A 24,181-nucleotide genomic window follows, 5' to 3' on the forward strand; every position below is an offset into this window, starting at 1 on the left:
TATCCACGCCACGTTTACCTGTATACCTGTTATTACATAATGGGGTAAACAGATCGAAAGATGAGGCGAAAAGGAAAAGCAATTATGCCGGTGTTTACTAACCATGACCCTGCGTGATTCCTGACCAAACGTTTCATGATTAATTATCCGTTAATACGGCTATATTTTCTGGTGATCCTTTGTTACGATTACGAAGAAAGAAAAATGGAAAGGAGCTTGTAAAAATTGAAAATGACGTTGGTTTAAAGTTGGTTTAACCCCTTAAATGTTATATTATGGTTTAAAGTGAAAAATATAATGCATATTTTTTTTAATATTATTATTATATTAATATTATTCTACATATTCTTTATGATATTCTTTATATATGGTATCGTATTTTATATATTTACTATATAAATATTATTATTTGTCATAATGAATTTGATCATGATATAACATTTAACGTTTAAAGTGTTAAAGTAAATAGAAAATGTATTTACAACAAAATTTGAATTCTAATTGTTTAATATAATGAAATAATATAATGTTATTATTGAAATTATAAAATACAAGTTATAAATTAATAAAATTTTAAAAATAATCAAAAATTCCATTTCATTTTTTCAATATTTCTATACACATCCTCTATACAAAATATTGAAAAAAATCTAAATCTAATTTTTATATACATAATATAAAAATTTAATAAGAAAGCAAAAAAGAAAATTATTAATAAAAATCATAAAAAGGAAGACAAACCTATGATATCACCAATACCATCTCCATTGCTATCCTTGAAGCTCCTCGGGTAAACCTGATACAAGATCAAGTCCTCCTTCAAGTTTTCAGGGAGTGGCTTCCATGCTGCGTCCACAATGGACAATGCCATAAGACAAAACACGATTACCGCCCTCATACCTGTTTAACACACAAAACGCATCGGTGAATATGAAATTAGTTCTCTAATTAATCACATGATTTTGGACTCGACACACTTTGTACACGATGACCACATATTCGCAATTCAACACTTACCTTTTGTTATTTACGCGATAGAAAATACAATGAATTTTAAATAGAACAAGTCACGCTATTTCAGATAATTAAAAATTTAAAAAAGAATTGATATAATATTAATTTATACTGTTTCTTATATTTTCTAAGAATCGATAATAATTTAATATCACAACTGAAGTTATTTTAACACGACTGAAATTAATTGTAATTATATTTATTTGAAGTGTCTCGTCAATTTGATAACATAGACTGCGTTGAAATCTAATGACATCTTCCCTTTTATAACACGCGTTACGTAATGGACCACTGTCTACAATTTCCGTAGTGATCATGTGTTCATTGAACAATCGTATTAAATTTTATCAAAGTATCTTTCATTTCCAAAGATGAAAAATCCTTTCTTCGATTTAAAAGTATGATTTTTCTTTTTTGGATTAATTGAAATTGGTATGTGTGTTTTGGTATGAGATGATTTAAATTTTAGAAACTGAGAATTGTCGTAACAAATATTTTCTTCACTCTTTGCATTACTTTTATAAATAATGTTTTATAAATAATGTTTTTAAAAATATTCATATAACACATATAACATCTTTTTTTTTGTTTTCAGAGCATTTAATTTTATTCTATAAAAATACAAAAAGATCATGCATTAATTAAATAATGACACTTTATTACACATTTATTAAAAAGTTTTAAAAATTTAATCTCTTGGATATATGTTTTATATTATATTCTGTCCTTCCGATTATAATGGATATTTCACTGAAAAATAATATATTATCATGTTTCATTATCGTTTAACACGTTAAAAATTTATTCGATTTTTCCTTGTTGGATTTCACTTTATTTCTGTTTTATTAACGTGCGGTAATGAAGTTTTTCCTAACAAAAGGAGAACTTCCCATTCTTCGGTTATGAAATTTTGTACTTCACGTAAACTATCGGCTTTATTCTACGCTGTTACATATTTCGTTTTTTAAGCTTTCACGTAAAAATTATCGATCGAAAGTATACAATCTTGTAAAAGAAATATAAAAGAATTTTCAAGAATGTTTATCAATATAAAGAAGTATTAATGTTTGTTTTACATTAATTAATTTAGCATAATTATCCTTTTTGTATCATTGTGAAATATCTTATTTATTTATAAATATTGCTCATTATATTATTATATTAGAACGAAAAAGTTTAAAGTTAAAAATTTTATTCACAATGCTTTACATTAAAAATTTTATCATATATAATATTTTTTCTTAAGACCATCATTTTTTTTATACCTAAACATTCCTCTCATTTGTCATTAAACTATAAAAATAAAATTATTAAACAAAATTTATTTAACATGAAATTTAAATATTTGGTTTCGAATAACATAAAATGTATTACTCACGTTATAAAAACTTTTACTTAAGTTTCTTCAAATTAGATATTCTATCACTTCTTGCACATCTTGCTTTTTCTCAGAAATCTTAATTTTATATCGTCTATTGCGATTCGTCTTCTGAATCATCTGAACGTAACAAGAACTGCGTCATATAGTTTGTAATTTGACGACAACAGCATCATCATCATCTCAATTCAATGATAACAGGGAAACCAATCATAACATTGCTGACCTATATCTGTATCGATCTTTTGTATTAATGACAAAAGTAGCATCCACGTTGTTACAATTTATTTACCTTAGCTATTTAATCAAACTGTGCAGACTTAGAATTATTGGAACCGGATATTGCCTCAAGATCCTCTTAAGCCGAAAAATATTTTTGCTCAATGCTTAATTATTGTTTATTGCTCAAAACGATGGATAAACAAACTTTGAGTAAAAATCCTCTATAGAAGTAATAGATCGACTTTTGAAGAACGAAATTATTAATAGAAAGATTGTTACGTGATGTTACATATGTATTGTGTAACATAAATCAATATATGCATAATCTTTAATCTTTAACTGACATTAATTAGAATATGTTGAATTGAATTTCAGAATATTTGATTTTAATTATTATTCTATGTTTTACACAATAAATTTGAATTTTCTTCTCAATGATAAAAATACAATACACTTTAAAATTAAATAATTCTGTATGATCGTATATATATAATTCAATATTATAATTTTGGAATCAATACTAATTGATTATATTTTAGAATGACAAAGATAAAGATATATATATATATTTCAAAGAATCAAAGAGTTTTAGAATGATTTTAGAATTATTAAATTTTAGAAATTCTGAGAACAAAGTTTAAAAAACTAATAGATTTCAAAAGTTTGAAAATTTCTGTCGATTTTATGCAAGTTCTAAGATTTAGTTTGCGAAATAATAATGAGAGAAAATAATTAATTTTCGACATCACTGTTTGAATCTTCGATCCTCAGACACCGAAATTGCGGGAAATGTTGGGTCTGTTTCGTGGTAAAGGGTAGCATTCTCGCATTACCCAAAGCAGTAAGATACACCACAGTTCGCCACAATGATTTGACAATGCCTCAGACAATTTGAGATTGTAGAATCACAATCTCAATATCTATAGAAATCTGAAAATCAACTCTCGATTCTTAAATCGTCAATCTGTTATAGAGTTTTTTTTATCGAAATTTTGAAATTTATAAAATTCGAAATCTTAAAATTCGCATTGAATCAAGAATTCAACAAGAATATAAGAGTATTTTTGTTATATATAAAATCGTGGAAGCTCGATTTTTATAATGAAACTCATTATAATTAATCAATAGAACTTACGATCTGAATTCATAACTTAACATCTCACAAAATGTCGAAATTCAGAAACCCGTCCCAAATAAATCTAGAGGTATAGAACTTCGACCTCCACTATTGGAGACGTAGATCTTGCCCCAAATTACATCGAGATTATACGACATTGAACTCTACGACCACAAGATACTAAAACTCGATTGCAACAATTTCGACAAAGAGTAACTCAGCAGATCATGAATCTTCTACTTTCATGTCAAACTCAATCATCAGAAATACAATTTAATTTAAGTTTCGAAGTACCAATTCATTTGACTAACATCTTGATCTGAAATTCGATTAAACTCGGTTACTTAAGTTTCAAGATTTATTAATTTAATATCTCCGAATTCAGATCCTAGGATTTGCATTCTACTACTATGAGAAATATTTCCCACTAGAAGGAATAGATTTCTCTCAAATCATAAATTCTAAGTAACGATGCTACACATTGTTAAATAAGTTTCACATTTATGATGTAATTGAGCTGATTAAATTCACAGTTATATTAATAAACTTTCAATGGAATATAAAGTTTTGCTGATAGATCAAAATAAATTCTACAATCTCATAATTACTGAACTATTGTCGGTTCTTTTGAGAGTCATAGTGTTGTACAAGCGTTTTGTTAACAAAGTGAGGTAGGTGTCATCTCCTTATTATTGATAGGTAATTCCTCTTTTGACTCTACAGAAATAATTTTGCATTTTCTTAATGAAATTTAGATTTATATAACGCTGAAATCTTACACACGAGGAAATAAAAGCGAGAATGTATATAAAAGTGAAAGAAAATAGCGAAATGAAAATAGAGCGAACCAAAGCGTATGTTTGTTTTAGGAAAGAACGACGAAATCATTTCTTCATTTTTATTGTACACATAGAAATGAGAATTCTTTGGTATTCCCCTATAATTCATTATTAATTTAAAAAGTAGATATATGATCACGATTATTATATTAGTTTATTATAATATTCTCTGTAATTATTTTGCAAACAAAGAGAGAAATCACAGAAAGACATTGAAAAGTCTAAATATTTAAAATATTTCTAATTTCCAAAAGTTGTGATAAAAATATAATTATTTTTAATCACAAATTTAAAAAATTTTTTAATTATCATCCAATTTCTTTTGGAAGATAATAAAGAATTTATCGTACAATTCGAGTTAAATAATGTTTAATATCCGGTAGATATGTCGCGATAAAACTCTTTTTTAAAACTTCAAGAATGTTCCATCAGCATATCGAATATTGTCGGCAAGAGGAAAAGGCGTTTTCAATCTTGGCTATCGAGTTGTGCCACGGGTTTATATCCATCGATACGATCTAAGCCAGCGATATTTTGCCCAAAAGATAGTTGGTGAACCAATGGATCGCAAGCTCGAACGATACGGAATTTGAGAGGGTGGACTATAAGTGGCCATCATAAGCAAGCTGCAATCCTCGATCTTTCCGGTCGAAGGAATGTTACGGTTTACGAATTTCCAGTTTATGGTTTACTACGTGAATCTTGGTTATTCGATCATAACACAATCGATGAACACAATTAGTAATTAGAATTCTCTCTAGAAAATTGATAATAATTCTAGGTTCTTACATAATGGATTTGATTCTCTTATTCTATATTTTAATATAATTATTTAAATTAATTTTAAATGAAATTGTATCATTTGATATTATTGAAATTTTTATTTTTGAATCTTCTATTATTAAAATACTTTTCGAAGAAAAATACGAAAAATAAATCACTATCGATATTATTTGATTTCTCATTTCAATTTTCCGCCAAAATTTTTTACAAGTTGAGAGAACTAGAGACAATTTGAAATACAAAATTTGAGAAACGATACCAATCAATTAATGTATATATATTATTTAAATTTTTAATTATTTAAAGAAATAAAATAAATTATTCCATATTTATTGTTTTTCACATTACTGATCATCTTATTAACGAATAAATTTATTCGTTCATTGTCAGATATTACAATTCGTCGTGCATCCAAATTAATAATTAATAGGAACATTATTCGATATTGATAGAATGATTATTATTTAACTTCAGAATGCGTGAAATGATTATCATTATTATTACTGAGGATCAATCGTAATCCCTTTTACTGTAATATTAATGCGAATAGCGACACTAAGATGGATAAATCATACGAACGTTACACGATCGTTAATCAAATTTACACTTTGATCGCAACGTTCCAGCCATTTGGGGAAATGACTGAATATAATTGAATAAATTTAATTTCAGATGTAAGCTGTACATGCGTTTCTCATGCTTTTTCAATCAAAAGCTTATCTTTAAATGTGTAGAAAATAATCATTATTTCCTGTTTTTTGTTTGCTGTGCTTAAAAAGCATTTCAATTTGAGAATTTTTCCAATGTTCAAGAATATTCAAATCTTAATATTTACATATAATTAAGTTTATAATTTTAACTTTTTGTAATTTTATCTTCTTTAATCAAATTTTAAAAAGTATAAGACAGATAATGATAAATCAATTTATTTTATTCAAAATTTTATTTCGATTTTTTATATTAATGTATTATATATATGTATCCATAAAATGCATCCATATTAATGCAGTTATTTAATTATTCTATCTGGTTGTTCTAATCTGTTTTAATCAGCTTTGTATTAAAATTTTCCAAAATTAGTTTAGATTCTACACGAATAAAACTATATTAATAGAGTTGAAAGTTAGAACAACCATTATTGTAACGTAGTTTATAGTTATGTGGACAAGTCTAACATATCATCTGTTAAATTATTAATTACTAAAATTCGTAAATTAATATTTGTACTAAAATATAATTGTTTTATTAACTTCCATAACTTTTTTTAAGTTAAACGTTATACGCATTGTATATATTCACATACATATTTTGACAATAAAATGGTGTTTTATGGATTATTATTTTAATTTGCTTTGTATCATCTATTCTAATCTCTCCTTGTATTGATTTTTCTTATTTTTATTATGTTATGTATCTATTAAGCATTCTTTAATCTTAACAATTACACTTATTTCAATCAAAAATTATCTTCCATCATCTTTTATAATATCTTTTTCTAATTATTTCAATCCAAAAATAAAAATAATTGCTAATTTTAAAAATTAAAATATATATACATATATTTCGTAATTTTCCATTCGCAGAGTACACCATTTGCATTGAATAGTTTATCTTCGTGACACGGGAATTATCCTTTGAGTAGTAAGAAAAGCAAGGTAAATTCGATGGAATGATGCATGGGAATTCTATTACATTCACATTCATCCCCTTCACATTCGTCGCACGCGTTGATGGGTAACGAGTAAAAATGAAACTTTCGATAGTCATGGTTCCGTGAACAGCCATTCGATAAAAAGTCAATCATCTTGACGGTACCCTGGTCTCGTTTGAATTTTTGGGATCTCGTTTAGTCGACCGTACTCTATTCAATACGATATATAATATTCAATATTTTCTATCGAGCCTTGTATTCGATAATAAGATCGTAAAAAAGGGAAAATGATGGTTCATTCATCATGATTTAATTCAAGTTTACGGAGAATAATTCAAGAAGAAGAAAATATATCAAAATTTAATTTAAAAAATGAAAAAATTCATTTTAACAAAGAATATTTATTATTATATTATTATTATATTATTTATTATTATTTAATGATGCAAAGCAAGCAATTTTCGATTTCAAGTTCTTCCATGATCGAATTAAAATTTCTGTGTTAAACTTTTATATTGCCATATATTAAAATTCATCAAAATTCGTATTGATTGAGTTTTGCTTAGAAGTTTTATCAGTTTTATTTGAAGCAGCAAAATATTGAACAACCACTGACTTGCGTTCAATGTTGAATGAAGCACGAAATTCGTGGAATCGAAATAAATTTAATTATAACTTCGCTTCGAAAATTGCGTCGTCATTATGTTTCTGCTTTTATAAACAAATAAACTGAACTTTCCATGAAAATCTTGTTATCGAAAGTATTATATACGTAGACATTCAATTCAAATATGAAAATGAATTTGATTCCTTCCATAATACGCTTCTGTTAACCGATATTAAATACATGTTATAATTGTATTGTTTTGAGTATATAATTGATTAAAAACTGCGTAATTATTTTAATTTCATTTTTTCTTTTTATTATTAATGATAAAAGAAAAATACTTTTATTAAATTAATTTTCTCACGTTTGACGGAATATTTTTTTATCACAAATAAAACACGTCACTTTTATTTCACATTTATTTGCTTTGTCGCAATAACAACTAAATAAAATTGAAATATAATTCACATTTACTTTCATTCATATACATATCTTGTATTTGTCACATTTCAATCATAAATATGAAAATAAATACGACCTACAATATTAAATATACGAATTAAAAATGTGAAAAGCACATCGTTTACGTATTATTACGAAATAATTAATTTGTTATTTTTCTTTCAAGCGAAGAAATTCTATAAATCTTTCTCTATCGAACGATAAAAATTGTATATCTGTAAAATATTAGAACGATTCTTAAAAGTTTTTGGAAGATATTTAACGTTCTTAAGGATATAAATTCGGCTGATTCTTAAATCAATAGATAAAGTTTTGTGATTATGAGGATTGGAAACTTTCGTATGTCTTCTTAAAACTTGATGTTTAATGAAAATTTTATTTCGTGTGGGATTGATATTTCGAAAATTCGTCCATTTATTTGTGGATTTCCCAAAAAATAATGAATTGCGTTTATGGATTGAATATATTCGATAAATGTTTGCTTTGAATTTGTTTTGAAAGATATAAATGAGCACATTCGAATAATGATTTAATATTATTATTATAATAGAAAAATTGAATAGAAGAAGATACGAAAATTTAATTAAAATAAATCTTTAATCATAATAATTGATAAATTTTTTTTAGAATTTTCTAATAGTTTCAAACAAATAATGAAACGAAAATTCAGTCAGTTTATATTTGTAAAATTTACTTATTTGATTGTATATTTTCAGATGTAATCAGATCTTTATTCATTAATAAGATACATGTAGGCAGAAACACATTTTCATTTAAATTGTCTATTAAATAGTAATATCAGTTTAATTAACGCTACATAGCGAAAATGGCCTTGTGGTTTGTTTAGCATAATACAAGCAAAATATTTTCGATGCACGTGTCATTATCAGCTCATTCTATGCTATGCCATCGATCCAAATGAAATTCATAATATCTTAATACTTTCTTTTTATAATATCCAAGTACTTTTTAAAATCGAAGTTTTCAACAAAATCTCTTTAAAGTAGTATCCTTGAAATTTCAATTTTTCTTTGAAATTTGTGTTCTATTTCAAAGATGTTTGTTTCATCTGTAATTCATTATTGACAATGGCTGATAACGTAGTTTAATATTGAAAAATATACAATTTGAATAATTTTATATTTAATATTTATAAAGTTTGATAAAATTTTATATTATAAAAAATTGGCAATATTGAAATATACATATTGACAATATTCTGATTTTGTACATGTTCATACTTTTGTACATGTTAAAACTGAGAGAAGGTATAAGAAATGTTACAATGGGAGATTAGCTATAACAAAAATTTAAAATTTTAATTGAAATTGCATTGGTAGATAAAGAAAGTAAACATCGATTCGCAATTTCAATTTCATAGAGGTTTGAGTAGAAGATGCAGAGAAGTACTTTTATGTGCAAAAAAACATCTCCAGAAGAGTGCAGAAGGTTAGTTTTAAAGTGGAGGTGAAGTGGCCGTCTCAAGAGTCAACATTCAGTAGACAGAATGTTTGGAAGCCATTTTATTCGTATGTATGTAATGTATATGATTCTTATATTAAATTTCAATGAATATAAATTGAAATTTTCTAAGTTTTTTCTTTCAACATTATTTACATATTTATTACCCTAATCTGAATAATAGAAATATGTAATTATTTAAAAAAAATATATAATAAGCAAAGTTAAATAATTTAAATTCTAGAAAATAACATCAAAATTAAATATTAAATTAAAGATTTGGTATATTCAATTTTGAGATTTGGTTATATAATCGAAACATTAATAAAGAATTTTCTCATTTAAAATTAATGAACTTTTATATCGCTTTATATTATCTCTTCTTATTTATGTAATTTTATATTAATATTAATATTAAATTCAATATCATAGATTTATTTAAAAGAATCATTTAATCTATTTCATATTCTTATTTAATTTAATATTTCATTATTTTTAAATCTATGTTCTAATTTAATCTATATTTTCTAATCTAAGAATCTTTTTATTATAAATCTATAATAATATGTTATAATATAATAATAAATAATATGTTTTTTATTTTAATGATATTAACATTAAATAATAATATTAATTCTTTAAAATAAGATTATAATTATTGTTAAATTTATATTATGAAATGAAACAATTCGATCCTTGATTGGGGGATTGAATCGATATTTTTATAAAATATAGATCAAGTCTATTTAGAAATCTCTTAAAAATATTTCTTATCAGTGACTGCATTTTTTTTAAATTTTATAGCGTGAAAGGATACCATATTAAAGATTATCGATTTCTGGTATTAGTTTAAGTTTAAAGGTCGTTTCAAAAGGGATAACTATTTAGAATAACTTTCAAACGAAATATTTTTAACTCTAAAATGTAAAATTATATTAATACTTACTAAATTTCTACCAAAATATAAAAATGAATATTTAAAATATATATATACATACATACATACATATATAGAATAATAAAATATTTTAAATAAGACAAACGAAATCTTATTTTAAAAAAGTCAAATTTGTTAAAATATGAATAGGACGAAAATAAAATTCGCATTATAATGTAATTACTTTAAAATAAAATTTTTCTTAATTTTCTTCACAATATATTTGTTTCAAACTTGCAAATTTTTCTTTCTTTTTTGTTGTATATTTAAAAGAAAATAACTTAAAATATTTTCAGGCAGCAGTGCACCTATTTTTAGTTTCTTTTAAGTTTTTTAATTCGTTTTAAAAGTTTTATCTTTACAAACTTCATTAAATGATTAGTGAAGATAAAAAAAATTAGTTTGAAACAAAATGAGTTCACGAAAATAGTTATAATTAATTTGAAAAAACGAAATGAATGATAATGGACTGTTTGATAAAAAATAATACTTAGACTAATTAATTAATTAGATATCCAATCCATGTGAGCTGTATTTGAATATCAAAAACTTCAACTTAATATTAAAAACTTCAATTAAATTAATTTGCTATATGTTTTATAAATAGTGTTTAAATTTCATTTACTAATTGCGGAAATTTACTAAGCATGATCTCATTTTGTGGTATGACAATTTTTCCTAGTTTCAAAAATAATGGAATTATTAATTTATTACGGCACAATGGATAAAAAGTTTTCTCTCTTTTATCCTATTGTATAGTTCAAGTTAAAAAATTATGACTACTATTCATGAAAGCATTTGCAAATGTATCACGAATATAAAAAAGAAAAAATCGTACTTGCATGATAACAGTATGTTAGATTTTTAAGATAATTTTAATATCGGTAACCTTACTAATCTTCACATGTATCACGTAATGAAATTCTGAAAATATAATGAGAATATTTTTCTAAAGAATTTCTCAGAAAATATATAGAAAAATGAAATCGAATGTAATAAATGCATAAAAAATTATTCTCAAAAAAATTGAGAATGTTTGTTTCTCATAAATATAAATATATATTAAATTTTTAAAAATTGTGTAATTAATTTCATAGTACATATATTTCAACCATTGCTAGTTAAAAATTTACCTATTTTCCAATAACTATTATCAGATGCAATGCGATAGCATTGTAATTTGAACACAATTGATTGAACTGCAAGCCTAATTTGTAATCCATAGACATCTAGCACAAATCGATACCTCTTTCACCAACCTTCCACTATGCGACCTGTTATTTTCACATCGGTCGTTTGGTCAATCAATTAGAGTGATTATCATGACCTTTTGTCTCTATTCAAGAATTATCCCTTGAATTATATTTAAATCTAATTAATCGTTATTTATTCACTATAAAAATAATCTCATAAATTCTTCAAAACTTTTATATTATGTTGTACATGAAATTATTTTTTTTATTTTTATCTATTAAATAGCATTGTTTGATTTTTAAATTATTAAATTTTTCTAAATATATTCGTTTCTAAATCTTTTTTTCTTCTATTATTAAATATTCCATTTTGATAATCTTTAAAAATATATAATGAAATTGAAAGTAATGAGATAAACATTCTTATAATCGTAATTCGTAATTTCTTATTTTTAATTTATAGATTCTCCATTTTTATTTGCAAATTATGTTATTACCATTTATTATCATCCGAAAATAATATATATAATAATATCATTTTCCTTTTCTTTGAATTATTTATACAAATACAATCGACATGCAATATCATTAATCAAGATTAAAATATATTGTTAAAAATTGTGAATATAATAATTTGAAGAATCACATATGTAATAATATTGCATTAATAATAATTTACATGTTTATTGAATTGCAGTTGCATCTCCGCCGGATCGAAGAGCAACAAGAGACGATATTGCAGTGTCCTCACCCGGTGCATCTCCAAACGTTAATGCAACTACGAGTTGCACTGGTACAACATCGTCTCGATTGCACAATCCTTCCTCGCCAGGTCGAAATGGCCAGCTATCGAGTAAGTGACTTGATAACGCAATTGTTGTACATTATTACGACCCTCATGCAATTATACGCCTTATAGAGTTATGCATTAAAGTGATTAAATGATGTACATTTCCAGGTCAGTTATATTCATGATGAATATAAAAAGTTTTAATCTGTGTATTATACAAAATTTTATCAAATTTTTTTGTAAATTTTATATCATGCTAGTCTAACTTTAAATATAAATAACGTATTGTACGAATCTAGCTTTTCGAAATCTAATAAGATAATTTAATAATCGCAATCCTCATTAAAATATGAAGTGTAAAATTTTGTAACATATTATAAATTCTGGAATAAACGGAACACTGTTTAATACATTCGAGTTTCTCGTGTTTCAGAACAAGGCACATTAACGATAGTACGCCGAAGTTCTGGCAAGAATAAGAGCATTGGCGGAAGTTTCGAAAGTTCTCCGCCCCCGCACAGTCCTGACACTCTTTCGTCAAGTCAATCCGTGGATCTCGATGAGATTCTTGATAATGTCGATCTAACGACAGATTCGCTTCCTGCCGTTGACACCCCCGACGCTTGCGACAAAGCTGCTCTCAGGTATGGTATTTACGAAAATTATATTTTTCTTTGTATTAATTCTCTTTGTATTCTTCTATATCCATTTTTAAGTAATAACATTCTGTTTGATCATTTGATAATTATTGATTTTAAGTGAAATCATATCATTGGAAATCTAATAAAATTAAAATTAATATCTTCTTAGACCGTATTAGAATTTATAGAAATATGATAGAAATATAATATATTTTTTAATATTATTAATTTTTAACTTTTGTGATAAAACAAATACGAAACATTTGTTTCAGATTGAGATGTTTACTGAGGCAGCTTCAACATGGCGAAATATCAGCAGAATTACTTCAACGAAATTTGCACTACGCGGCACGTGTGCTCGAAGCTGTCTTCCTCGATGAAACCAAGTAAGTTTCGTTCAAAATATTAATTAATAATCCTTTCTGCAAATGCCATCTTTAATAATATTGTGACAGTTGTTTCTATTATAGTTATATGCAGACAGTGACTTCTTCGAGAAGATATATGTGTGTTTTATATATATATATGTACATATATATATACATATATGTATATATGTTCATTGTATTGTTACAGTTTTTTAACATTAAATTGCATCTATATCCTAAGAATATATTCATAATCAAACTATACTTTAAATTCTAGGCAATACAACTAATTGATCATTTAGAAATTTATTTATTACTATTTATTATAATCATCGTTTATTAATATTTTATTAATATCTAGTGATTAATGATTTATATTTTAATGAATATTTTCTATAATATTTGACATTTTGTACGACTCACGACCCTTGAAAATACGAAGAAATAACGAAAGTAATAAATTACATTTTTTAACATATATTTATGATATATTATATTTTTATAAAGTATATGTTATCTAGGATAGTGAAAATAATAAATTATATATATATACATGTTAAATTTATAACAGAAGTATCGAATTTTAATATTACCATCAATTTAAGCATTAAGGATACCAAGAGCGCCTCTTTAGCTCAGTGGTAGAGCACTGGTCTCGTAAACCAGGGGTCGTGAGTTCAATCCTCACAGGAGGCAATCAATTTTTTTTTTCTTTTCGTATATCGTAATTTTTTGAATATTTACCAATGAACAATTTACCATTTTTAACAATTGTTTTAATAATTCTTTTTATAAATTAAAATCATTATTTATACGAGATGTCTTTATCGTATTTTCCCATAAATTTATATATTTTTAATATTTCAAATTGTTTTTTTTTAACGATAATATAAATATTCCTATTATTATTCAATTTTATTTAAGTATATAAGTTATTTATATACTAGTTGTTTCTTATGTTAAAAAAATAAAAAGTTAATATATTTCCGACGCTTTTTTTCTTTCTTTCTCATATTTCGTTTAAATATCAAAATTAATAAAACTATAACATGTTAGCAAAAAGGTGGATTCAGGATCGTTTTTCAGCGCTTTCGAATAACGAGCCTGTTCCTGACATCATGAACATTTTTAAAAAGAATCATAAAACTTCGTGAAAAATTACGAAACCACAATACAACAAATAAAATCTTTTTCTATGCAATAAATTTTCCATCAAATTATTCTTAAGTTATTACGATAAACTTTGGATATTAACTCTAACAGATATATACTGTTATTTATTTATACAACCCGTAATGGAGCAATGATTATCCACGATCTATATCATTTTCAACGTTCCTTATTTCTTTAAATACGTCCGTATTTCTGAATTAACATATTCCAGCAGCATCGACCGACGAGAGGTAACCTCGAAGATCCTCTCTACTCGTATCTACATAAATCTGCAATAATTAGAATTTCGATATAACCTTTAACCCATAATCTTTCCAGAGTCTATATCAACGCAACTACGAGATATACCCCTCGATGGTGAAATAATTATTTCTCAGAAACAGGTATCCCAAAGGATAGCAGCATCGATTCTTTCTATCTAGTCAGCCTATGAATCCCTTCCCGTATGGCGGCGCTGTAATGCTAATGATTATAAATAAAGAAAAAAAAAACAAAGAAACAAACAAAAGTGTAATATTCTACTGTTCTGTTCCCTACTTGACACGTGCACTAACAAGCAGTATCGCAGGGTGAATTCAGGAGGGGTTGAGTGCTCTCGGTCATCGCGTAGGGGTACGGGCCTGTCATCTGCATCCCTTGGGAGCGCCTTGGACTCGGATGGACAACAGGGCCACGCGGTGGTAACCCAGAAACGGAAGCTTCGCACCCCCGTATGGGCAAGGTTGCGAAATATTCACATTTCCGACCTCACACGACTGTTCACCACCCCCCTACCACGACCTACCAGATATCCAAGACAACCTATCACCCTAGATATCGGCAATATCCCTTTCACGTGTTGACATCTTTTTCTCTCGATCTCATCGAGCTCGTTATTAAGGGTCACGATCATGCGTCGTTTTGCTCGATCATTAGCATCTATAGGGGGAATCGAACCTTATCCCGGTACAACCGAACGGAATTCGGATCGATCGACCGGGTTGATAGTGAAAAATGAATACGGCGATGGGGGTTGAAAGCGAAAAGCTGACGCGGAATGTTTCCCTTTCGACGATGGCTCATGTGAAACGATTTCTTTTTACGCGTGAAATTTCTTTCTTTTCCTTCTTGCTTGTTTCTTCCGCTTTACAAATGTTACCAACATAATAATATAAATCGTGAAATTGAAGTTTTGAAAATAATATTGGATTTAAATATTCTTCTTATTTATTTAGTTAGAGTTGTGAAATTTTTTATGCATCGTAAATTATTCATTAATTACAACAAGTTGAATATTTTTTATTTATTTAACGTGATGTTATGTTTAAAAAAAATTATTGATAAAGAGAATAATAGAATGATTATTAGAGAGAAGTTATAGAAATTTGGAATGAAAGAGATTAAATTAAGATTATCGAACATGAAGAATTATTAATTAAATTTAAAAATGTGACATTTTTCGCTCCCTCAACGTCATAGATATACCTCAAATACATACTTCTGGTCAATATATACGTAGTTTTGGCTTTATATCAAATAGATAATATAGATCTTGTGCACAGGAATTAATACACTATGCATATATCGATCATTAGTGAAGTCTATAATACGTTCAGGATTGTTATATTGTTTCTTAACGGAATTGCACATATCTATAATGCACGAGTGGTAATAATAAATTTAGATTTCAATAAGTACAGCGTAGCTGTCTTGCTACGAAATTAAAACCGAATATCATTTTACTAAACAATACTAACTAGCATAGATATGTTAGTTCTAGATTAATAAACAGACATACAAAGAATCACACTACATCTTGCAGCCAAATTCGGTATTCGAATATTTTAAATACCAAAATGCATCAATTATGGCGCGATATTTCAAACAGCATTCTATCGATTTAATTCTTTTCCAATAAAATAAATAAAAGAAACGATGAAAAAAGAAATAGAAAAAAATCTGTTTGAGAGCTCGATAAAAAGAGAGAATAGCTATTTGGAAATGACGTAGATAATCGAATTGCAAATAGTCAAACTCGATCTATCGCGTGTCGAACACATTTAAACACAGCATGACAACTGTCTCTACCTGCCTGGCCTGTCTATCTCCCTTCTATAGCCTCTTTTTAGATCTTTCTAGGTATAACCTGCTCACTTCTTGGATAACTGCCTGTTTACAGCTGTATGCATCGCTCTCTTTAAAAAAAAAATATATATATATACGATCGATATTCCTCCTTCTGTCTCTATGTATGTTTCCTGCGCCAATCTATATGAGAACGTGCATGCGTGTATATATATACATATAGGATGGTGTACGCTGAAAATTCACTTGTTACTTGAAACGAGCTGTTTAATGGAATGCTCAAACGTCCCCTGTACGAATCAAGAGATGACCAAGTCGTCGTCAATATGCTTTTTAATTAAAATAGAGAAAAGAAAAAAAAAATAAACGAAAGAGAAAAGAATGAAATATCGCTGGTGGAATGAAAATACGCAAACTTCTATTAATTTTTTACTCTCGTTTCTATTTCCGTTACTGTTCTTTTACTTTCCTTCTCTTTTCTTCTCTTACTTACTTTCTTTCTTCCTCTTTCTTTATTTATGCCTCGAATTATATATCGATGCAATCGCACGCAGGAGGACGTTTCGTGCCTTAGATACGGCCTGATCAATGTAATCTATCGTTAATGTGTTACACACACCTTTTTTTCTTGATGTTTCGAATTATAGAGATGCCGAGCGTGTGGAGTCGACCGCTGCTTGCCGTCAGGGTATAAGACGTAGGTTCGTTCAAATGTTTGAATAACAGAAATTGCTTAAGATATCGTTCATCATGATACGCATTGCTTTATATTACACATTACATTATTTTGTTTCATTGAGAGCGGTTAGATTGCCTCGCGTTCTTGAACTCGTGGTAAGGACATGTTTGAGAGAGCGACGCGCATTTCTTGGATCGATAATTCGTCTGAGAAACTGATTAAAGATCAATTGGCGTCGTTGATTTTGTAACATTTTTTAATCACAAATAATCTGTTTGTATCAATAATTAAAACAAGTCGTGTAATATATTTGATGTATTCATATATTTAATTCTTTTGAATTATTTTTATCAATTGTTTTTAAATTTTAAATTTATAGAAGAAAACTTTTCAAAGGGAATATTATAAGTAGTGTAGTATTTATGAAAGAATTAAATACACGTGAACAAGTATAAAGATCAGATGTTACAAAATAAATGTCACACTTTCACCTGCCTTTCCAATGAATTTATACACCAGTACCATCCACACTGCATGGATCCTCATTTATCACGTGTTATTGACAACCGACCACAAAAATATTATTTAATTTACTGTAGATACGGTTATTAAACGCTTTAACATCATAATAAATCACAAAGTTTTTTCTTTTTATCAAATTTCATTTATTCGTGAGAAATTTTGTTATGCACGTTTGTTTCAATTGATCGTATCCATGAATGAAGTAATAATTTTAACACATGGTCGAAAGTAAATGTAATTTATTTTCTGTGCAATAAATTTTTTAACCAGTATTGATAAATCAATATTTAATTGTAACAACGATTCCATGTATCAATATCGTAATTGATTAAAATTTTAAATGTATTCCAAATTTTATGTATTCCAGCACTCACTCAATCAATATCAACACTTGCCTAATATTTTTAATGGTTATGAGAAGAGGATATTAATCGTAGTTTTATTCATTGATATGACAATACCAATATTTATCCAATATATAAAGCTTTGATCGATTGGATGTAAAGCAATGGGAATTAGCACTCTAAAAAATGAAATATAGAATTCAATGAAAAATTATTTTCAATCAAATCAGTAGCGTGTTATTTGCCAATGTTCGAAACACTTTTGATTTTGTCACGTTCTCATTCAAGATTTCATTTTCTTTAAAGGAGATTCCATCACAGTTCTTATTAAATTTACCAAGCTCTCTCTTAAAAGTATTAAAGATATTAAAATATAATATCGTTTGCTAATGTATGTAGCACCGATAATTTATAAAAACTTGTACAAACTTTCTAATTATTGATTTTCTTCGCTGTTATTCCTTTGCTATTCTTGGCCTCGAAGAAAACTTTTTACATTTCGTGTAAAACGAATATAAATTTAAAAATTAGATTCCTAATACGGTCGATTAACAAATACATCAATTATTAACAATAAATTTTATTAACAATTTTTTTTATCAAATTTTTATATTCCATACTCGTTTCAACAAAAATATTTTAAATGAATGTAACAAAGTTAATATGATCTTTAATTTACACATCGCCATTTCGAAGTAAAATTGATATATCACAGAACATTTTTTTTTATTTGCTATAATTCTTTTTCTTTGAAACAGTGTATGCTTGAATAGCTTTCGCATACTATCATCTCTCTTTTGCTGTATATTTTCTCTATTATACCTAAATATCCGCACACAATTTTAAATATGTTATTAAGAATAACTTTATCTGAATGGATAAATAATTTTAATTCACTTTTGGAACAGAATAAATTGAATTGAAATTAAATTTGTTACGGTTGAACAGTTAATAAAACAATATTCTCAGTTTACATTTTTTAACGAATCTATTGAATCTGTTGAAAATTCAATGTGTCTGTTTCCATCTTCTTCAATTAATACCGAACACGTGCAGTAGTATTATAAATATATAATATTTTCGCAATATGTTATTCGCATGTTTCGTTAGAAAAAACAAAAGAAACAAACCAAAAAAAAAAAAAACTTCCAAACAATAGTTTCCAAAAGTGGAACTGATTTTCAAAAGCCGATTAAATCATTCGTAAACCAAAACATTGCGAACAGAGAAACACGCCATACCATAATCCCCATTTTTCATCTAACATTCAATGAACAATGAAATTTTTAAGCGAAATAGAAGAAAATAAATAGATAAAAACGGAAAAACAAAAAATAGAGCAGAAAAGGAAAAAAGAAATTGTATCCATAGCTTCACACGCACCCTGTCACGAATAAACCACCCTATCACGATTCGAGGTAGAGATAAGCATAAACTACGACTACCATTAATTTCTTCTTCACCCCTGAGCAAAGCTCGTAAATATTCGTATCCGTTACACGATCCAACCATGCATTACTTATTTTTTTATTTTTTATCAAACCTATTCGAACACGACAACGAGTTAAATATAACGAAAAAAAAAAAGAGGGGGTGGAATTACTAGCAAAAACGATTATTAGCGGAAACTCGAGCGTAAATATCTACTCTCTGTTCTCTCGTTAAAGAAAAAAAGAAAAAAAAAAAGAAATCGTAGCGAAGGTAGGAGTTGTCCACCGTGATTCCAACTTGTTTCGCGATCGTCTCTGATCTCGCCGCGTATCATTTAATCAGAACAATTTTCCTTAGGCGGCTGGCGGACGAGGACGATGAACTGTCGGAGGTACAACCGGACGCGGTGCCACCGGAAGTCCGCGAGTGGCTGGCTTCGACCTTTACCAGACAACTCGCGACTACGAGGCGGAAGGCAGACGAGAAGCCAAAGTTCCGCTCTGTCGCGCACGCTATTAGAGCCGGGATCTTTGTCGATCGGATTTACAGGCGGGTCACCAACACCGCGCTTATGCAGTTTCCTCAGGAAGTGGTTAAAGTGCTTAAGGTATATCGTTCGATACCTATCGCGTCAGATTCAAGCGCTAGAATGATTGATGGAAAGCGAATATTTGCGAAAAACAATATATCTTTCTACATGGAGGGAATTTGAATTTATACTTATATAAGTTAAAAATTTCACTCATAACTTCACTTGTACTTTCGATCGAAACTTTTAAGTGAGATACTTTTTGAATGAAAATTAAATTTTATTTCTATAATGAATGAAATGTGTTAAAGATATATAGGTTTAATTTAAGAAATATTAAAATGTTTTAAATTGATTCTCCTTTGATGGATTTTCATGAATGTATATCAAAAAATTATTTGATTTGAATTTTTAACCGTAAATTGAATTTTGTTTTTAATCAAGACTTTAGACGATTGGTCCTTTGACGTATTTTCACTAAATGAAGCCGCAATGGGAGCACCTGTGAAATATCTCGGTTATGATTTATTGAATCGATATGGAATGATCCACAAATTCAAAGTTCCCGCAACAGTATTGGAGTGCTTTTTGGGAAGAGTCGAGGAGGGATACTGCAGGCATAGGAATCCGTATCATAACAATCTTCACGCAGCTGATGTCGCACAGACTATGCACTATATTTTATGTCAAACAGGACTTATGGTAAGTTAATTGAAAAAAAAAATTATTTAATTTTATTTATAATATCTCTTCTTCCTTCATTCCGATATCTAAATCCATCATCGAAATATAAAAACTTAAAGTTTCTATAGTGTTTAAAGGGGTGCGAAAATTATGAATGAATTCACGAACTATTGATCCACATTTTTTCCTAAAAAAATATGTATTGTGTTTTTTCAAGAATCGTATTTTCTGTGTGAAATAAATTAATGAAACGAGAGATGTAAATTATTATCTTCAGACTTATAACAATTTAAAATTTTTCTAATTTCAATAGAATTATTTAATCAAGTTTCAAGGAACAAGTTCAATATTGCTATCTTCTTTTAATAATTGTGCTCTTCGTTCTCTGAACTATTTCATTCGTTCATGTAAGAAGATTAGCTCGCGTTTCGACATTTTTATGAAATTTTAATTAAACTATAAAAAACAAAATCGAGAATGTTATATTTTTCTTGAATTTCATTTTACTTTGGTTTGAAGAATTATTCCTTAAATTTTTAAACATCTCTCAAATTCTTCATTAACTTCAACTTCATTAAAATTAATTATTTATCAAACTTCCATTACTCGAAATATTAATCACATCCACTTCAATAAAAATCACAATATAATTCAAGTCTAAAAATCTTAGCAATTCACGTGAACAACTTCACTCAATAGTTTTCCTACCACCAAATTGGAACCAAACTATCGAACAGTTTAAAAGTAACCTGGAACACTTGTGCCAATCAATCGAGTATTTGCGCTTAAAACGAACAAATCCCACGTGTCACAAGTCAGAAATGAATTTCGGTTCGCTCGATTCCCCTTTTCAATCCCTTCCGTTGGAAATTGTTCATTTACAGGGAATTATATACACGCGCAAACGTTTGCTTGTTTGCAGAATTGGCTGACCGACCTGGAGATTTTCGCCACGCTGGTTGCGGCGATTATTCACGACTACGAGCACACTGGGACCACAAACAATTTCCACGTAATGTCCGGTAGCGATACAGCCCTACTCTACAACGATCGGGCCGTTCTCGAAAATCACCACATCTCCGCGAGTTTCCGGTACGTAGGGAATAATGTCATCACGCGTGTGTATTCCTACCTCCTCTTGATGATTGTCGGCCATTTTCGTTTCAATTTGCGAACCGTTATTCCCAGGAACGGTGTTTCTAGTCACTCGTAAATCTTGCTATTGAAATAGTAATTGATGGGCAACATGATGCGCGAAACGTTAACCCTTTGCGGTTTAAATTGCATTGGATACTTTGTTTTGATTGACGTGACGTGTGACAATATTATACGGTTTATTTAGTTGATTGTACATTTAAAACATATTAAATATGTTTCATGTTAAATAGTAATATAAAAATTGATATAAAAATCAAAGGATATTAAGAATGCTACAAAAGAAATGCTACAAAAATGTATGATAAAAAGGATCCGGAAATTTAATTTTCCTTTTTCAATTGAATATAGAATATAATAGTGTATTATTTTAATTAATCCTTACTTTATATTATATGTAATATTATTATTATATTTGAAGAATTTTCTATTAATAATAAAAATTTAATTCGAAGAAAATAAAAAAATACATACACGTATTCTGATAAAGAGTCAATCTAAAATCTACAATCTAAAAAATCAAGATTCTGTTTTTCAGAATTATGAGAGAGGACGAGTGCAATATATTGCAAAATCTATCGAGGGAGGAATTTCGTGAATTTCGTTCACTGGTGATCGATATGGTGCTCGCGACCGATATGAGCTTTCATTTCCAACAACTGAAGAACATGAAAAATATTCTTAGCTTAGCAGAGCCCAGCGTGGACAAAAGCAAGGCTGTCAGTCTGGTTCTTCATTGTTGCGACATCTCGCATCCGGCCAAAAGATGGGATCTTCATCATAGGTAGAATTTTTGTTCGATTTCTAAGGAATTAAACAACTGTTGCATTGAAAATTCCATTATTCAGATGTCATTTCATTTTTATCGGAATAAATTCTTTATTAAAAATATTAGTGTATCCATTCTGATTAAAATTAAAGATTCAAGATATTCGAAGATTTGATTTGATTTTGATTGTTCTACAGAAAAATATCTTCTATTTTCTTTTATTCTACTTCCTTTTATTATTTCCTAAATATTTTACATCCAGAATGAAAAATTCTCTCTTATTCTTTTTTTTTTTCAATTCATTTTTAAAAATCACTTCCTATCTTACAATCAAATAAAAATCATTTTCATTTGTTTAAACATCCATCTGATTTTAATTCCTTTATCAGAATCTCTTTAAATAATTCCATTATATCTTTTATATAATTTCAAAAATTTATATTTTCTATATAATTACAAAATTCCACGCTTTCTCATTTAATTATTAAGCACGATAAAAAATTTAAATCTAATGTAATGTTGTTGTTCCTTCCTCTTAGATGGACAATGCAACTGTTAGAAGAATTTTTCCGCCAAGGGGATAAGGAAAAGGCACTCGGATTGCCGTTTTCTCCGCTGTGCGATCGTAACAATACCTTGGTGGCTGAATCGCAAATAGGATTCATCGAGTTTATCGTCGAACCCAGCATGCAGGTGTGCAGCGATATGTTGGAGACAGTTCTCACACCGTTGAACGTAAAGGAGAGTGTGGACGAATCGAACAACGGTGAGCGAGAATTTCGTATCACACTTTAATGCGTTTCACGTGCTACATTTTGCGATCTTACTCAAATGACGAACAATCCATAGGATCGGGTGGCGAAAGCAGAAGGTTCAAGATTGGGAAACCATGGATTCCATGTCTTGCGGAGAATAAGAGAATCTGGAAGGAGCAAGCCGTTCGAGGTATTTGGAATAAAATTCTTGTTCGATATGTGAATTCGATATCGCGGTATTGGGAAAAAGTATTTATAATATTTGAAAAATGATCAAATTTGATCTTCATTTTTACGAATTTGAATTGAGATTAATAATTGTTATATAACAGTTTTTGTTAAATATTTTGTGAACTTGCTTCCTCTGAATATGAAATTTCTTCGTGGAATATTTGAGATGATACATATGTAATGAAAAATTCACTTTACATTTGTAAAAAAAAAATTATGAAACAAAACTTTGTTTTGAACGAATAATACGTATAACGATAATAATAACAATATGAAATATTTTTCCATAGTTCATGATTTTAAATTCAAATTTTTCTTGTTTCGAATAATATTATAGACAAATTTCTCAAAAATTTAATAAAATAAGATATAAATATTAATT

At 27.9% G+C, this 24,181-nt stretch overlaps 2 protein-coding genes and 1 non-coding gene across 17 annotated transcripts in view; 2 read left to right on the forward strand and 1 right to left on the reverse strand.

Moving 5' to 3' along the window:
* LOC100869740 (dual specificity calcium/calmodulin-dependent 3',5'-cyclic nucleotide phosphodiesterase 1) overlaps positions 1-24,181 on the forward strand; it is a 192,521-nt gene that overhangs the window by 160,872 nt on the left and 7,468 nt on the right. For 11 of the 13 annotated variants that reach the window (XM_086907274.1, XM_086907266.1, XM_086907273.1 and 8 more), the window contains 10 exons: positions 12,362-12,517; positions 12,888-13,098; positions 13,368-13,481; positions 17,348-17,401; positions 20,034-20,283; positions 20,650-20,907; positions 21,812-21,981; positions 22,583-22,828; positions 23,353-23,579; positions 23,663-23,758. In XM_086907274.1, coding sequence (XP_086763400.1) covers positions 12,362-12,517; positions 12,888-13,098; positions 13,368-13,481; positions 17,348-17,401; positions 20,034-20,283; positions 20,650-20,907; positions 21,812-21,981; positions 22,583-22,828; positions 23,353-23,579; positions 23,663-23,758 — 1,782 coding nt within the window. Of the gene's footprint in view, positions 1-12,361; positions 12,518-12,887; positions 13,099-13,367; positions 13,482-15,204; positions 15,358-17,347; positions 17,402-20,033; positions 20,284-20,649; positions 20,908-21,811; positions 21,982-22,582; positions 22,829-23,352; positions 23,580-23,662; positions 23,759-24,181 lie in introns of all 13 variants that reach the window. The other 2 variants (XM_012484549.3, XM_012484550.3) reach the window with 2 other exon arrangements.
* Positions 1-24,181, reverse strand: part of Hbg3 (alpha-glucosidase) — a 49,117-nt gene that overhangs the window by 13,002 nt on the left and 11,934 nt on the right. For 2 of the 3 annotated variants that reach the window (XM_031915545.2, XM_012484561.2), the window contains exon 2: positions 742-900. In XM_031915545.2, the coding sequence (XP_031771405.1) occupies positions 742-898 (157 nt within the window). In that variant the 5' untranslated portion in view covers positions 899-900. Of the gene's footprint in view, positions 1-741; positions 901-1,017; positions 1,037-24,181 lie in introns of those variants that run through there. The other variant, XM_012484562.2, reaches the window with a different exon arrangement.
* Positions 14,088-14,159, forward strand: TRNAT-CGU (transfer RNA threonine (anticodon CGU)). Its single transcript has one exon. It is a non-coding gene; the product is annotated as a tRNA-Thr (tRNA).

The sequence above is a fragment of the Apis florea genome, unplaced genomic scaffold (genome assembly GCF_048593485.1).
Source record: "Apis florea isolate Af1SG1 unplaced genomic scaffold, ASM4859348v1 contig_2835_pilon, whole genome shotgun sequence".
Classification (NCBI taxonomy): Eukaryota; Metazoa; Arthropoda; class Insecta; order Hymenoptera; family Apidae; genus Apis; species Apis florea.